At 41.1% G+C, this 17,458-nt stretch overlaps 1 protein-coding gene across 13 annotated transcripts in view; it reads left to right on the top strand.

The window, feature by feature from the left end:
• CACNA1A (calcium voltage-gated channel subunit alpha1 A) overlaps positions 1 to 17,458 on the top strand; it is a 461,089-nt gene that overhangs the window by 373,472 nt on the left and 70,159 nt on the right. For 9 of the 13 annotated variants that reach the window (XM_042448340.1, XM_042448338.1, XM_042448344.1 and 6 more), the window contains 2 exons: positions 1,511 to 1,638; positions 4,771 to 4,867. In XM_042448340.1, the coding sequence (XP_042304274.1) occupies positions 1,511 to 1,638; positions 4,771 to 4,867 (225 nt within the window). Of the gene's footprint in view, positions 1 to 1,510; positions 1,639 to 3,726; positions 3,824 to 4,770; positions 4,868 to 17,458 lie in introns of all 13 variants that reach the window. The other 4 variants (XM_042448343.1, XM_042448342.1, XM_042448346.1 and 1 more) reach the window with 1 other exon arrangement.

Below are 17,458 nucleotides of genomic sequence, written 5' to 3'. Positions count from 1 at the left end.
TATTATTATTATTATTATTATTATTATTATTATTATTATTATTATTATTATTCCAGGTAGGCAAGAGTGAGCTGTCTCTCTTGCCTGTATGGTGTTAGAACAGATCATCACAACAGTACAGCATTTTTAAAAACAAAAACTAAGTTTCAGTTAATGTTTTCCATTATTATAGAATGTACAATAACAGAACTAGCAGTCAGAGGAAGAATGGGGAGGAGGGCATAATTCCTCACACTTTCAGGAGCCATCCACTAACTGACATTGACGGATGCTAAGGCATCCACTCCCACCCCAAAGTCAGCCATCATTTTGTGGCCTCTAACCAAGCTCAGTCCTGACTAAATGTGAGTCTCTAACCAAGCTCAGTCCTCACTGTTCTTTAAAGTGAAAGGAATCTCCTTTTAAGACTTTTTTTTAATGTTTCTATAGTTCTGCAAACATTGAGGTTCCCCTAAGCATTCTAATACTTCCTATTTTACACTTATGCCCAGCTAGTGAGCTTCTGATGGTGATCCAGTTAGGTACTGTATGAATCAAATGCTGGATTAGACAGGCCACTGGGTCCTTCTTATGTGTTCATATTCTCATGGATGGGGCTACTTCAGATACATAAGGCCCAACACTCTGAGAAAAACGTTTAGTATTGTATGGTGCCTTGATTTTGCACCACAGAGAGAAATTGTCAATCAAGAGGCAAGCTCAGGCTTTGAATCCATCACAGCACCTTTCCTTTTATTATGGACACTCCTCAGTTAATGAGCAGGCAGTCTTATAGCTGCAAAAAAGATTTGCCTCTGCACCTCCCAAGTATTATCTTTAGAGGCCGCAACCATGGGTGGATAATTTGAAGTGGGCAAACTTCTTGGCCTTGTGACAAATTATGGGAATGTTTAGGTAAAAGAGTATATGTAAGTAAATGGAAACCTTTTTGTTCCTTTTCTATGGTTATTTCAGGTGTGAATATGCTGTTGTTATATTTATCAGTCTGCATGTTTGTGAATATTTTTATATCTGTCCTTATTAATATGTACAGTCACCCCTCCTTTCTCACAGGCTTGACGTCCACAGTCTTGAATATTCATGGAGGGGTGACCTCTGTTATTTTTAATGGGGGGCACCCCATGGTGCATCCCCCACGTGTCCCATTCAAAACTATGAATATACGCAAGTCTCCATTTCTGCCGGGGGGGGGGGGGGTCCAGAACAGATCCCCATGAAAACAGAGGGCCAACTGAATAATTAGTGTGTGTGTGAAGTTGTGTACCACCTATTGTTAGTTGATCCTTGTTACTTGCTTCTTAAACTCGCATAATAATAACAACCACAATAATAATAATAATTTATATTTCACTTAATCTCAGGGAATCCAAGCATAGACTTTGTCTTTGTGTCACTCTTTTGATATAAATATTATCATCATCATCATTATCAGTGGTGGTGGTGGTAGTATTGGAATCTTCTGTTATCTAACCTATCTGTTTGTGTCTCCCCTGCTTCTTTGACATGGCAGATGTTGAACCTTTTTGTGGCTGTCATCATGGACAATTTTGAATATCTGACCCGTGACTCCTCCATTTTGGGGCCCCACCACTTGGATGAGTATGTACGTGTGTGGGCTGAGTATGACCCTGCTGCCTGGTAAGGACACAAGATACCTTTCATCTCCCAGTACTGACGTCAGACCCATTGCCCCAGCCCCCATAAAAGTATGGGGAAATGAATCAGATTGAGCCAGGAGTGGGGACAAACCAAAAGGGCAAGTGGAGTAGCAGAGGGAGAAGTAGTAAATCTTAGTAGCTTGGGAAGGAGGCAGGAATCCTTCCCTGAGATTTCTGTGCTCAAATCTAATACAAAATTGGGGGTAAGTTGTTAGAAAGAGGAAGGCAGTGAAAATTAATATTCCTGGGTTCTCTTTGTTACCTGCATGCTGGAGGGGTATCAGGCTGAAAGGAGTATCAACCCCTGGGTTCACAATACACTTGTGAGAGAGAAATGGACTAGATCAGTGGGGCAAGAAGGAGTTGAGACTCCTTAGTCCTGTTCACAGAAGAGTATGATCATATTTGGTCTGTTCTGATTGAGCAAAAGTATGAAACTGCCTTGAGAGAGATAGTCATTATCAGATGTGCTGTGAGGACAAGACAGCCAGAGACTGGAGCCATTGCCTCTGTTTGCATGCAGCTCCATTGTGAGTCACCCCCTTCCCAAAAGCTGAGCTCCAGTCATTATGGAGCTGTGGCCTCTGCCACTCACTCTGCCATTCCCATTTCCATTCCTGTTGGCTAATTTCTGTGGGTCTTACTAGAAACAAGTGAATGGAAGATGTTGATGTGGGGTTTATCGCTTATTAACATTTCCTCTTTTAATTTTAGGTTTTTGCAGCTGGATTCTGTCATGTCCACACACACACATACACACACACACTCTCTCTCTCTCACACACACACTCATTACCCTATCTGTTCAAAGGGCATGATGTTTGTCCCTTTGCTCCCAGAGAGGTTCCTTGCTATTTCCCTATGCTGTTGTGTGGGCTGCCTTACCCCCTATATTAGGAAGATTGGTTAACCATGCTAGCAACAGATATTAATGGTTTCAGTGAAGTCTCTGGTAGTAGCCATGCTTCATGCTTTCTCCCACGTTAGCAAAAACTGAGCCAAAGAAGGGCTATTAAGGTACTTATGATGCAGCCTGCACTAGATATTATGTATTGTTTAGCAGTAAGGATGCACAGTAGCTCTGTCAGAAATAAATGACACACTGCTTATCATTCTGGATGTAGAGAGGGGTGTGTATGCATGCGTGCGTGCGTGCGTGTGTGCCTGCTAGGGTCTGGCCTTCCATTCTAGTGTGTAATACCATTCTTATAATTTTGTTTATGGTTTGCTGGGGAGGAGGCCAGGCACTCTGCTGTTGCAAGTAGACATAGTCAGCAGAGTTGTGGTAACTGACACCTAGCAGAAGGTCCACCCAGCTTTCTCTTGACATTGTTTGTCATCCCTGTGCCCTGTTGAGAGTGAATGCCCGTTGTGTCCAGGTTTAATGTGTTCGTTTACACTGCCAGCCCTAACTGGCAAACCCTGCCAAGCCCAGCTGAGGGAGTGTCTATGAGGGAGACGGTGCTGTGCAGGGGCAGGAATTCAGGTCTGCCCCCACCTGAGCACTGGTTTCTCTTGCACACATTAATTGTTAATAGTCCTAATGAAAAGAAAGGGACCAAAATATTTGTGCAGATCCTCAAATCCCTGGCACAAACACTGGTTTAAAGAGGCTGTTGGAAATTTTAGACAGGCAGCAATACCTAGTGCTAACAAAAAAAAAGTTCTCTAAGTTGGAACCCCATATCCCAGGTCTCAGTGATCAGCTCAGGCTTGACACTTGGTTAAATGAAACCTTATATTCCCAGCCTGGTTTCTCCTCTGTATCCATTAATGTAAAGAGTACTGGCTCACCTCCCTCTCCAACCCCCCCCCCAACCCCAGTGCTGATAAGAAAACTTATAAAGCTGCACCAAAACCCTCTGTGCAAAGTCCTAAGAGGTCCCTTTCCTCCTACTGCAGCTCATGGGAATTTTCAGCACTTCCATATAACCTGAGAGAGGTGGTATGGCTGGACTTAAGGTCTTTCTCTAACCAGCAGTCCTGCTATGTTCTGTGTGTACATGACAGTATATGTGTTTCTCTTGCCCTGTAGCGTCTGCACTAACCCCCATGTATTCTTCTTGCAGTGGCCGAATTCATTATAAGGATATGTACAGTTTATTACGTGTAATATCTCCCCCCCTGGGCTTAGGCAAGAAATGCCCTCATAGGGTTGCTTGCAAGGTTTGACTTACACTAAAACCTGCTAGCATCAACGGAATGAATGTTGCTTATGGTTTCTTTAATATATATATTTCATATATATATATATATATATCTGTATCTGTTCACATACCTATCTATATATTGCACTTGGAAGAGTAATTTAGTAATGTAATTAGCCAACAGAATGCGTGAAATGATGCTGCCACCCAAACCAGTAACGCATGGAACATACCAGTTATCTTGAACCATTTCTGCTTGCTGTTAGCTGGAGCTAGGCCTGGAGGGTTCTATGAGTCTCTCTATACCCACCTCCGCCACCCTCTGCACATTAATACTTCATCTGGGGAGGACAGAGACTCCATTGACACCTCTGCCATTTCTCCTTTCCTTCCTTCCCTTGTTTCTTTCCACCCTCCCTTTCCCTCCACCTTCTCTCCCTGTAGTATCCCCTCCTCCCACATTGGCAAAGAGGGGCTTCCTCATCTCAATCTGTCTTTCTTTCTCCTTCTCTCCCTTTTCTGTGGTTCTTAATTATGAAGTGGACCTGACTCTTCAATCCTTGTCCTGATAAACCCATGGGGATTTTGGTCTGCATTATAAATCTCATAGACTGAGAAAAACAATGGGGCACATATTTAAATTAAATCTGTTCCCTCTTGTGGTGGAAGCATTAACTCTAAAAGTCTTGAGTATGTGCTTATGCATTTTGCTGGGTCACAGACACAGTTTAAGGAACTATCCCTCTGCTCTAGTCATCCATGAAGACCAAGCATATTCAGAGTCTTTGCTGACAAGCAGCACAATAATCTTTACATTTTTATCTTCCATTTTTTTTCCTTTTCCAATTGATTTCCAACTTTTTTCTCTTCTTTGCATCTCTCTCTCTCTCCTATTTTTCCGTGTATTTTTTCTTTTAAAATTATTATTATTATTTTTGGTGTTTTTTTTTAATTTTTTGCTCCCAGGGGCCGGATGACTTTCATGGACATGTATGAGATGCTGAGACATATGTCTCCACCCCTGGGGTTAGGGAAGAAATGCCCAGCCCGTGTTGCTTATAAGGTAGAATATTTTTTAAAGAAATAAACAACAAATCTATCTATCTATCTATCTATCAAGTCAGCTTCATTTTTACCTTTTTCTCCCCTAAGGATAAAAAAATTTAACCTATAATTTTTGTACATTTCTTCCCCCTTCCCTTCCAATCTAATTTCTTGAGCAGTAACAGTGTGTCCATTCAGTACTGTTAGTGTTCCATGTTTCAGAGACTCCATTATGGCCAGTAGATGTGGGGCGGGTAAGAAACAAGACCAAGGTGCATGTTTCAATTTAAAATTCCCATCAAAATGCAACAAACCCATCTTTCCATATCTAGCAGAAGAGACATTGCTCTAAAAAGTTTGATTTTCCATTCCTCTTGCCACTCTCCAGACCATCTGAACAGCTGTGATTGCTCTGAAGGTGCATCTGCACTGTAGAAATAATGAAGTTTGATACCACTTTAAGTACTGTAGATCCATCCTATGGAATCCTGGGATCTGTAAAAGGATTTTACCTTTCCCTGCCAAAGAGTACAGGTACCACACAAAACTACAAATCCCAAGATTTTGTCAGATCTTGCCATGACAATTAAAATTATGTCAAACTGCATTATTTCTCCAGTGTGGATGTACCCTGAGACTACCTAGGCAATACACATACCCTCAAATGAATTGGGAATAACAGAGCCGGAAGGGGAAGAGAGATCAAAGACCCAAAATAGTTTAAATGAAAAATAAGAACTTTTGTAAATTTATGAGGATCAAAAAGAAAAAAACTCCAATTGATATTAAAATCTAGTTAACATTTATGTCCAAGAAACACTGAAAAATAGTGTTATCTCTATCAGATTATTCTTAGTTTGTGGTATACTTAGGATTGTAGTCATCATAGAATATTTCCCATATATGCAGTTGAACAATGTTGCCAGTAACAAGATGTTCACTCTCCACTCTCCACTTTGAATTGAATCCTTCAATTGAAATTTAAGTTTCTATGGTTTTATTGTGCACACAAATGTAACAGTTTCCAGGACCTAAGACCCTGTTAAGGCTTTCACAACACAAATAAATCCTTCCCAATAGCTATTAATCCACCTCCACTAAGTAATGTAAGGTGAGGTGACATGAAGTGAGTTTTTAGTGTACAAAGGCTGAAGCAGATTCTTCAGACATCATGCCAGAATGCCTGCACGAAGACCTATATTTACTTCCTCAGTGCCTGAAGAATATCCAGGAAACTATTTGGGATAGTTTTTTATGGGTTTTTCAGGCTATGTGGCCATGTTCTAGAAGAGATTCTTCCTGACTCAGCAAATGCAAATGGGAAACCACACTGAGTCAAGGGCTTTCCCAGCAGATAATAATCACCAATTAGCAGACACTAATCCTCTTTTGCACTAGCCTCCCAGCCCGAGGCCTGCCATCAGCAACAGAACAATACACATGCAAATCACTCCTGCATTCCCAGGCTCACACAGTGTGTGTATGTGTGTGTGTGTGTATATATATACACACACACACACACACAGAGAGAGAGAGAGAGAGAGAGAGAGAGACGCTGGCGAAACGTCAGGAAGAAACTCTTCTAGAACATGGCCACATATCCCAAAAAAAACCCACAAAAAACTATGGATGCCGGCCATGAAAGCCTTCAACTTCATATTTGGGATAAATTCTGGATTAGAGATGGTCCCATGAATACCAGATTGTAGTGAAAATCTAAATAATTGCCTTGTGCCAACATCTGTGTTTTCTTTCTCAACATCCAAAAGGCATCCAGGAAATTGATCCAGATATATTGTAGATTAGAATTGGTCCCATGCAAACACACTGGATTGTAGTGAGAATCTGAAGATGATTCCAACTAGGAGTGAAAGGTGCAATTATCAAAGATTGCTGGTATTAGGCTACCTACTGGTCTTATTTATGAATTCAGCTTTGTTTTCATCATATTCCAAGACAGCAAGAAATAAAATGCAAACAAGGCAGTAAAATGGCATATTCTCTTCATTTTTTGGTCCTCAGCCTTCTGAAACAAAAGTTGAATATCATTCCAACTAAGCATCAGACTAACAAATTTTGTAGTGTAGTGGTTTGAGTGTTGGATTAGGACTCTGAAGAACAGGGTTTGAATCTCCACTCAGTCATGGAATCCTACTGGATGACCTTGGGCAAGTCACACTCTCTCAAGTCCAGTACAGACTGCAGGAAAGCAGCGGTCTGGGGCCAATTTTAGGGATTGGGAGTTCAGAGCACCACCGAGCCCTACCACATGCCGGCGGTGCCATCATGGCTTGGTCCCGTCCATAGGGAGGCTGCCATGATGACTCAAGTGTGCCGTAGCATCTAAACATCGCCATGCCGTGCTGTGCCGCATGTGCATCATCGCTGTGCGTGAGTGAGACATTGGTGGGTTCCTTTTTAGTCCATTTACTTGCTGTAGCCTCTGTCGGGAGTAAAAATGTGCGGCTCCAGTCCGCCCTTTTGGGACAGTCTGTCAACCCCTCAGTCTCAGGGGAAGGCAACAACAAACCTCCTCTGATCCAAATCTTGCCAGGTTGGCCTTAGGGTTGCCATAGCTCAGAAACAACTTGAAAGCATTCACTAATGACAACAGCCATGATTCATGCTGTATGACCCTAGTCTAGTGTGTTCACTTAAAAAATAACCCGTGTAAAATTATAGTGTAAGACAGGGGTAGGAATTATGTGGGTTGCATGTGCTCCCCACCTTTCCACTGTGGGAGGTGCTTTAAGCTTTTGCTCCACTGCCATCCCAATAAGAATCAATCCTCCTGTAGTTTCAGTGGGAAAGTTAACAACAACAAATGATCACTTTGCCCGCTGTTCCCCAACTTTAGTCTAATTATATCTGATTTGGCCTTTATTTTGAGTTATACATACTCAATTTGAATATTAAATAGTGTGCTGAACCAATACACAATTAGCTTCCCATCCTGCTATGTACTTTTCATCATCAAGTGAAATTGCTTGATTAGTCTAAGCAAATTAAATTTTGTTTACTATTTATGTTCTCACATAGCAATATGGCAGGCATGGTTACTGCCATCTGCATTCAGATGGCACCTCTATGTTGTGCAGTTTAGTAATGAGGATAGTGTTAATATCCATAAATAAGCTAGAGAAACAAAGAGTAGAACAAAAGAAAACTGTATTTTGAAAAGTCTTCAAAACTCTCCTGTACAACAATGGAGAAATCTCTTGGAACTGCCCACCAGCTGTCATTGGGGCATATCATCAGATTACAAACTGTTCAGCATTACAAGCATTACAGATAAAAAGATCTATATTATTGCAAAAGCAGGAATGAAAAAAAAACAGTACTGCAGGCAAAAGGATATTGCATTGCATAGGATCTACAATAATTCTTGGATCTATCATTTGTACTATTGTAACCATGCTGAGCCTGCTAGTTCACTGGTCTGCTATTGAGATCAGTGAGTATCAGTATGAGAATTGGCATCATGGTTGGTAGGCGTTAGTGTGGTTTACACTTGAGAAATTATCCATCTGAAAATGAATTAAAACTGTCTTCACTTGGCAAAGTTTGTATTTTAGTTGTGAGAGCCAGCATGGTGTAAAAACTTGAACAATGGATTATGACTCTGGAGACCAGAGTTCAAATCCCCCTTCATCCATGGAAACTTACTGGGGGCCTTGGACATGTCATAGTTTCACAGCCTCAGAGGAGGACAAAGTAACAAATCCCTCTCAACAAATCTTGCCAAGAAAATACTGTTTGCTTTAAGGTCACCACAAGTTAGAAATGACTTGAAGGCACACAACAACAACAACAACAAGTGTATTTATTGGTTCCAAATTCCATGTTGCTTTCAACAAAACTGCAGAGATCAAACTGATATAAGTGGATTTGCTTAAAGCTCTGTGCTAGTTCAAAACCCTATAGAGTAGAGCTTCAGACATTCACCTTTGGTACAGCTGCCAGTTAAGTATAGCCTAGCAGTGTAGGACTATGCACATTTTCTATTATGCATGCCAGAGCACTGGGATACATGTCCAGGTTAAACTTCTGCTTGAGAAGCAGCTGTGGCTCCATATAAGAACTTGTCTTCATCTACTTAACTTCCTCAGAGTTAGTTATTTTACTGTCAAGATTGCTCACTCATACCCTTCCGGCTGGCTGTAAAATGTTAGGGCGAAAATGTTTTCATTGTTTTTCTAATTGTTCTTTTGATCTCTTCAAATCACTTAAAACAGATGCCCACACCTTTTCACAGCTTCTGCCTCCATAATGATGTAATTCTCTATGAAAGAACACAACCTTAGGGGAAGTAGTTAATTGTTCTTTAAAAAAAATTACCTACTTTTCTCTCCACCCCTTCTCTCTGCTGCTTCATGCCTCCTTCTCTGTCAATGCAATTCTAACCTGTCAGAAGCTTTTCCCCCCTCTGCCCCACCCAATATTTCCATATTTGAGCCCTAATCCTCTTATGCACCTCAGTAGCTGATCCATCACTACATCTTCTTTCTCCTTACCTTCCACAACTCTACCACTCACTATTCAGCAACCTAAAGCTTCCCTGTGACCTTTTCCTAGTGTGTATGTGTGAGTGTGTACCATCTTACCTTCACCTCAGTCAACAATTGGTTTCCTCTTGCTGATTCATGGCACAGCTATTGAAATGTTCACTTTCACTTGAATGGAAGGGACTTTGGGATTTTGCAGTGGTTGCGAGTGGATATTTAACTGCAAGTTTATCAGTAGGGATAAAAATTTAGTTCAGGAGTCAGTGTAGTCAGTTGGAGTAGCTGCACAGATATTACAATGAACATGTCACTGGGTGATTAGAAGGGAAAGGTTGGGGAAGAAAAAAGCTGCAGGAAGAGTGAGGACAAAGAATCGCATATCCAGGACCCCCTGGATATGAACAACTATAGGCCAGTCTCTTTGTTGCCATTCTTGAGCAAGGTAATCAGGAGGGCGGTTACTCTTCAACTCCAAGCTGTCTTGGATGAAACCGATTATCTTGACCCATTTCAAACTGGCTTCAGGACAGGCTTTGGGGTTGAGACTGCCATGGTTGCCTTGACCAACGATCTGCGTCTGAACATCAACAGGGGCAGTGTGACCCTGTTGGTGCTTTTAGATCTCTCAGTGGCTTTTGACACAATAGATCATGGCATCCTCTTGGATCGCCTGAGGGGATTCGGAATTGGAGGCACTGCATTGCAGTGCCTCCATTCCTTCCTCTCAGGCAGATCCCAGAGGGTGATGCTCAGGGACAGTTGCTCCAATAAAAAGGAGCTCACCTGTGGAGTCCCACAGGGTGCTATCCTGTCCCCAATGTTGTTCAACATCTATATGAAGCCACTGGGTGAGATCATTCGGAGTCATGGAGCTGGGTGTTTCAGTATGCTGATGACACTCAAATCTATTTCTCCATGTCTCATTTGTCGACCTCGAATTCTGATGGCATCTCCTCTCTCAATGAATGTCTTCGGGCAGTAATGGGCTGGATGAAGAAAAACAGATTGAGATTGAATCCAGACAAACGGAGGTGCTCACATTAGTGGCCCCAAAACCAAGAATCGGGTTGCAACCTCCATTCCTGGACGGGATCACACTCTCCATCAAGGACTGTGTTCGCAGTCTGGGGGTGCTCCTTGATTCATCGCTCCTGATGTCGAATCAGGTAAATGCGACAGATAAGAACGCTTGTTATCAGCTTCGGCTGATACGCCAGCTGCACCCTTTCCTGGAAGTAAGGGATCTTGAGACTGTTATCCACGCGCTGGTAACCTCATGTCTAGATTTCTGTAATGCTCTCTACATGGGGCTACCCTCGTACTTGGTCCGGAAACTGCAACTAGTACAGAATATGGCAGCCAGAGTAATTTCCAGAACATCTAGGAGAGACCATATTACTCCGGTTTTAAAGTCCCTCCACTGGCTGCCTATTAGTTTCCGGGCCCAGTACAAGGTGTTGGTTATTACCTTTAAAGCCCTAAATGGCTTGGGTCCAAACTATCTTTGGGACCGCCTTCTCCCCTATAATCCTCCCCGCGCACTCCGCTCCTCTGGGAGAGGCCTACTTCAGCCACAAACATCTAGGCTTTTGGCTACCTCCCAGAGGGCATTTTCCATCATCGCCCCCAGACAGTGGAATGGCCTGCCAGATGAGATCCGTCTGCTTACATCCTTAGACAGCTTTAAAAAGGCTGTTAAGACGAATCTCTTCCGGCAGGCATTTCCAGAATAGAGAACCCGGCCTCAGGAAACTCCTATAAATAGATACCGCCACTCCCATTGATTATTGTCATGTTGTTTGACCCTTGGGTCAGTTTTAACTTGTATGGTTTTAATTATTTATTAGATTTAATACCTTTTTAAGGGGGGAGGGTACTAGGGATTTGATATGTTTTGCATTTTTAACTTGTTAGTGGTCCCGGTTGTTCTCAGAGGGGTGGGATACAAATAAATATTATTATTATTATTATTATTATTATTATTATTATTATTATTATTATTATTATTTACTCAGGGGAAAGCAGCAAGGAATAATAAAATGTTTCAAAAGAGTAATGGTGAGTAGAAGGTAATGCTTGCAACTGAGGCTCTTCAGATGGAGGACTGTACTATCCTTTCTGTAAGATGCTTCATCCATTTCTGTCTCCTACCACTAAAAATAAGTAGCACTTTGGAGGAGGAGGAGGAGACCAGTACCCTGTGCTGAGGTCCTCAAAGGCCTGGGAGAGGAATTAAAGATCCTCTTAATCATCCTGCTTTGCTAATGGAGGAGCTAACTGGGAGGGTTCAAATTACCTACAATATTAGAAGTGCCATCCCATCCATCTGCTCTCTGATGGATGGTACTTAAAATGTGATTCTACCATTCCCTTATGTTTACTGCATTTCTAAGTTGCCACCAAGAAAAACCAAAGATAGCCATGATGTTTCAGAGACAAATGCTAAAAAATCCCTAAATTAACTTTATTAAGGACACATCCAGACTGATTAAAATACCACCAAGTCCCAGATTTTATTCCAGTTCTTTCTGATTTTATTTTGTAGATCCATACATACTTTGTTTATCTCAGAATATTTTCTATCAGCTCACAATAGAACGAGAGACTTTATATACCCCATGTCAGTTTATGTTGACCCCCGTAAAATCGGAAAGAACAAGAACAAAACCTGGACCTTTTCAATTTGTCTAGATTTGCCTTGCATTCGGAAGAATTCAAAAGCTTGATGGAACATCATGTGATTCATCTAACCCTGCTCCACTTTGCCCCATCCTTTCAGTGAAATATATTCTGGTCTCAACAGACAACATATCCTCTATTCCTAGATAACAAAACCAGATGGCTCTCAGTCCAGGTCACCTTGCAGGGAGAAAGCCCTGCTTTTCCACTGAGTGGAGGAGGAAGTTCTCTCTGTCACAATGCAGGTTGTAGCAGGCATCTCTGATCTTAGGGCAGTTTTCCCAGAAGGTATACACTTCACCCAGGGCAATGGACCTTATAGTTGGCATTGTTTCAGATTATCCAAATATTATTCAGCATGTTGGCAGTACAGTATATATGTTTACTTCTTAGTCCAACCCCAAACTAGCAAGATCTTACACCCAGTTTCTGAACTCTCAGATTTGTCTATCAGGGACCACATTTTTCCTTTAACACTGTGTGATCCTTCCCTTGGATCCATCCTTCCTTTCTTCCTTCTTTCCTTCCTTCCTTCCTTCTTTCTTTCCTAAGGTGCTGTCTCATTTTCATGTTTCACAGGAGATCATTTTACATCCTTGTTCCATAAACCATCCTACCAGGGCAAATGATGGCACACAATTGGATGTAAGGTGGAGCATAAGATCTGTGTTGTCAAAACTAGGCCCTTTAGAGTAACTGATTTGCTTTTTGTCTCCTTTATCCCTACTTCCCTAGGAAGGAAGGCTTCAAGATTAACTGTTGTCAGATGGAGCAAAGCCTATATAGCCAAGACCTATAATCTAGTGAAGGTTCTCCACCTAACCAACATCATTGCTCATTCAACATAGGCCACTACCATTTCAGTGGCCTTTATCTTCCAATGCCCATCTTATTGATATCTGAAAAGCAGCCACCTAGAGCACTCCTTCTGCCTTCATTTAACATTGCAAGATTGATAAGTTCAGGCCAGCTGATGCTACTTTTTCTAGGAAGGTGATCCAGGACGTGATCCAGCCACATGCAATCTTTGTTACTGGGGAGGCTTAGGTATGTCCACTTTGTGTGGCTTTTCCCTCTCACCAGCCCAGAGAATGCCACATTGATTACTTATTGTGAAGATCCATTCTGGATTGGTGGAGAAAATAACTCAACCTCTCCTTTCATGGCTACTTATCTGTACATTGTAAGGATAAATAAAATAAAAAATAAATAACTTTATTTATATACCGCCCTTCGAAACATCAGGGCGGTTAACAGCAATATTCAATACAATTTATAAAAACAATACCATTAAAACAGTAATAAAAGAACTTGTGCCAGATCACAAACAACTGACAGAGGGGGGAAGAGGACTCTCAGGGCAAAGAATCAGGGGTAAGCCTGCTTGGAGCAGAAGCAAGCTCCTGTTTTCTATTTTTGTTTGCTGTCTTGTTTTTTTATAATCCACTGCTTGGCTAGATCATGAACTGGTAAGGCAAGATAGCTGCTCCCTAAGAGAGTTTGATGATAATGTCATCATCTGCTATATCTTCCTGTTCTGGACAGTGATAGGGTGAAGTGCACTTTGTGTGGATTTGTCTTCTCTACCAACCCATAGTGCACTTTTGCAGTAAGCACCCAATGTGGCAATGTCTCCTGAGCCTCACAATAAATAGAATAATCTACTTCAAGAGTTGTTTGTCAAAATTGTATTAGCTGTTATTATCTCAACCAGTAGTTATAAAACTAAAACATGACAGTTATAAAACCACCATTCAAATGCATAATTGCAAATCAGCATGATTCAGTAGAGAAGCAAAGACAGTGGAGTGTTCACCTTACTTTTTCATTAACTATACATCCTGCACCAAAATCTCTTAATTTTGATAGAACAGACCAACCCACCATCTTGTATATTATATATCCAGGGGTATATATATATATATCAGTGGTGCTTCAGCAATGGATTCTTGCAGTGGCAGGGATTTGGACTCCACCTCTATGATTCTGTAAGGATTTGATATGTGCAGTAAATGACTGACATTAGATTAGTTTTTTAAAAAAAAACCAGCTTGGTTTGATAAAAAATCAGCTTAGTTTGATAATGAGCCTAACAGTTCATTCTTCCTCTTCTGATGTAGGAGTCAGAAGAAATGGGGAAAGCATTCAGCGCAGTATATATGCAACTATATAGGAAGTTGCTTTTTACACAGAATGTAAATCACTCTATAAGACTCTGTGTAAAAGGTTTTAAAAAAGATATATGGGTAGATAAAAATAATAATAATACAAAAGTCAGTAATACAATAAACAGTCAGAATAAAGTTACAATCATACATCAAAATTATTCATCACCCCTGAAATTTACCCCAGTCATCCCCACATATCTAGATCTCAGGTGTATTGCTTTTCTTAAATATCGAGATGTAATGAAAGATATTTTTTAGTCTTGACCGCTCATGAAGTATGTTGTTCTAATGTGGGTATCCCAGTACATTTTTCGTTTGATATATGGACCGAGATACAGGTCTCTTTCCTGCTGGTACAGCTGGCACTTAAATAATATCTGAGCTATATCCTCAATTTCATGATCTCCATAAATACAGGTTCTCTCTTTATAAGAAGTGCCATTAAATATCCCCAATCTTACCATGGTATCAAGCTGTTCGATTCTGGCTCGGGTAAATACCTCCCTTTTGGCATTTGAATTTTTAGGTAGTTTGCTAATTGAAAGGTCTGTTTGTACTGACTCAACCGTTTTAAATTGTCTACCTTACTAAGACTGGCTATATCTTTTGGGGCCTCAGTATCCAGTATTCTTTGCCTTGCATTCTTTTTTGCTTGGTCACTGAATGTACAACACACAGGTAGACCACAACTTCTTATATAGTTTGTTAATTAGGTAGACCAAATTGCTTGTAGATGAGATTGTAACTATTCAAAGAGACACAGAACTTTATCGCAACCATATTTTTCACCATTACGGGTATGGGAAGAGGACGCTCGTGTGTGCGCACAACCAGCCAAAAATGGATTTTACCCCACACCAAAGCATCCTCCAAAAGGCCCTGTTCCATCACCTGGCACCAAGCCGTCCCCGTTCAGTGCTGACAGGTGCCATTTTTGCCTGATGGAAGAAGGGCCTTTTGGAGGATGCTTTGGTGTGTGGTAAAATCCATTTTTGGCAGGTTGTGCGCACACACGAGCGTCCTCTTCCCATACCCGTAATGGTGAAAAATACGGGTGCAATAAAGTTCACAATCTTGGAAGTCTATCTGGCTCCATTTCATTGATTTTACACCAATAATGAATCACTCTTATTTTAGCTTGCAAATAGATTGAATGAATTTCTAATTCAGCTCTAACTTCTGCCCTTCACCATTTTAGTCGCCCTCCTTTGGACACGCTCCAGTTTCTCAACATACTTTTTAAATTGTGGTGCCCAACACTGGACAAAATAGAGTGGCACTATTACTTCTCTTGATCTAGACACTATACTTTTATTGATGCAGCCTAAAATTTTATTGCCCTTTTTAGCTGCCGCATCACACTGTTGACTCATGTTCAATTTGTGGTCTACTTGGACTCCCAGATCCCTTTCACATGTAGTTTCATTCAGCCAGGTGTCGCCCATCCTATATCTGTGGATTTCATTTTTCTGCCCTAAGTGCAGTACCTTACATTTCTCCGTGTTGAATTTCATTTTGTTAGCTTTGGCCCAGCTTTCTAGTCTGTTCAGGTCATTTTGAATGTTGATCCTGTCCTCTGGAGTATTAGCTATTTTTCCTAATTTGGTGTCATCTGCAAACTTGATAAGTATACTCCCAATTCTGTCATCCAGGTCATTGATAAAGATGTTGAATAACCCTGGCCCCAGGACAGAGCCCTGTGGGACCCCACTGGTCACTTCTCTCCAGGATGAAAAGGAGCCATTGTTAAGCACCCTTTGGGTTCGGCCAGTCAACCAATTACAAATCCATGTAACAGTTACCTTGTCTAGTCCACATTTTACAAGCTTGTTTGCAAGAATGTCATGGGAAACCTTGTCAAAGGTCTTACTGAAATCAAGATATACTATATCCACAGCATTCCCTTCATCTACCAAGCTAGTAATTTTATCAAAGAAAGAGATCAGATTTGTCTGGCATGACTTCTTTCTCTGAAACCCGTGTTGACTTTTTGTGATTATGGAATTATCATCTAGATGTTCACAGACTCTCTGTTTAATGATCTGCTCTAGAATCTTTCCTGGTATAGATGTCAGACTAACTGGACAATAATTGTTGGGATCCTCTTTTTTCCCCTTTTTGAAGATGGGGACAACGTTTGCCCTCCTCCAGTCTGCTGGGATTTCTCCTGTTTTCCAGGAGTTTTCAAAGATTATTGCCAATGGCTCCGATATTACATTTGCCAGTTCTTTTAATACTCTTGGATGTAGTTCATCTGGTCCTGGAGACTTAAATTCCGGTACTATCTCTTGTCCTCTGCTCCATTATCCTCAGATTGAGCACCCTTTTCCTTTTCTGAGAAGACCGAGGCAAAGAAGGCGTTGAGTAATTCTGCCTTTTCTCTGTCCCCTGTTAGCATTTTGCCATCTTCTCGACACAGTGGCCATACCGTTTCCTTCTTCCTTTTGCTGCGGATATATCCAAAAAAGACTTTTTTATTGTTCTTAACCTCTCTAGCAAGCCTGAGTTCATTCTGCGCTTTAGCTTTTCTGACTTTACCCCTACACATGCCTGCTATTTCTTTGAATTCCTTTTTTCATGATTTCCCCCTTTTTCCATTTCTTATACACGTTCTGTTTCAAACTTAGCTCAGTTGAAAGTTCCTTAGTCATCCATCCTGGTTTCTTGAGACACCTCCCATTTTTCTTTCTCAATGGAACTGTTTGAAATTGTGCCTTCATTATCTCCCTTTTGAGAAAGTCCCATCCGTCCTGAACTCCTTTATCTTTTAGTATTTCTGACCATGGAATCGCCCTCAATACTTCTCTAAGTTTACTGAAATCCGCTCTCCTAAAATCTAGAATGTGTGTTTGACTATGCCTGGCTTCTCCTTTCCGTTGTATAACAAACTCCAGGAGAACATGGTCACTTCCACCTACTGATCCCACCACTTGCACCAAGTTTTCCCTGGGATCTTTTCCTGAGTCTTGACAGGATTGTTCCAATTACCAGATTAGCTATTTATATAAGGGTCTTAGTGAGCAGTACAAGACCATTGTTGCTTTAGAATTGAGCGCAGACATATTGTGGGAGCGGATGAGCAGATATATTATATTATAAATGGTTGCATGCCAATGAGGAAGACTATGGTCGAAACGCATCTGGCCTTTAGTGTTTAAATATCATTTCATGATTTTATTTTTTACATTTACATAACTCTTAGTGGGGTAATATTACCCTTTTAGAAACCTTTACTGGCTTTCTTGTTCCAGGATTTGA

The sequence above is a fragment of the Sceloporus undulatus genome, chromosome 2 (assembly GCF_019175285.1).
Source record: "Sceloporus undulatus isolate JIND9_A2432 ecotype Alabama chromosome 2, SceUnd_v1.1, whole genome shotgun sequence".
Lineage (NCBI taxonomy): Eukaryota > Metazoa > Chordata > Lepidosauria > Squamata > Phrynosomatidae > Sceloporus > Sceloporus undulatus.
Note: the sequence above shows the minus strand (reverse complement) of the source record. Positions and strands in the feature narration are given on the sequence as shown.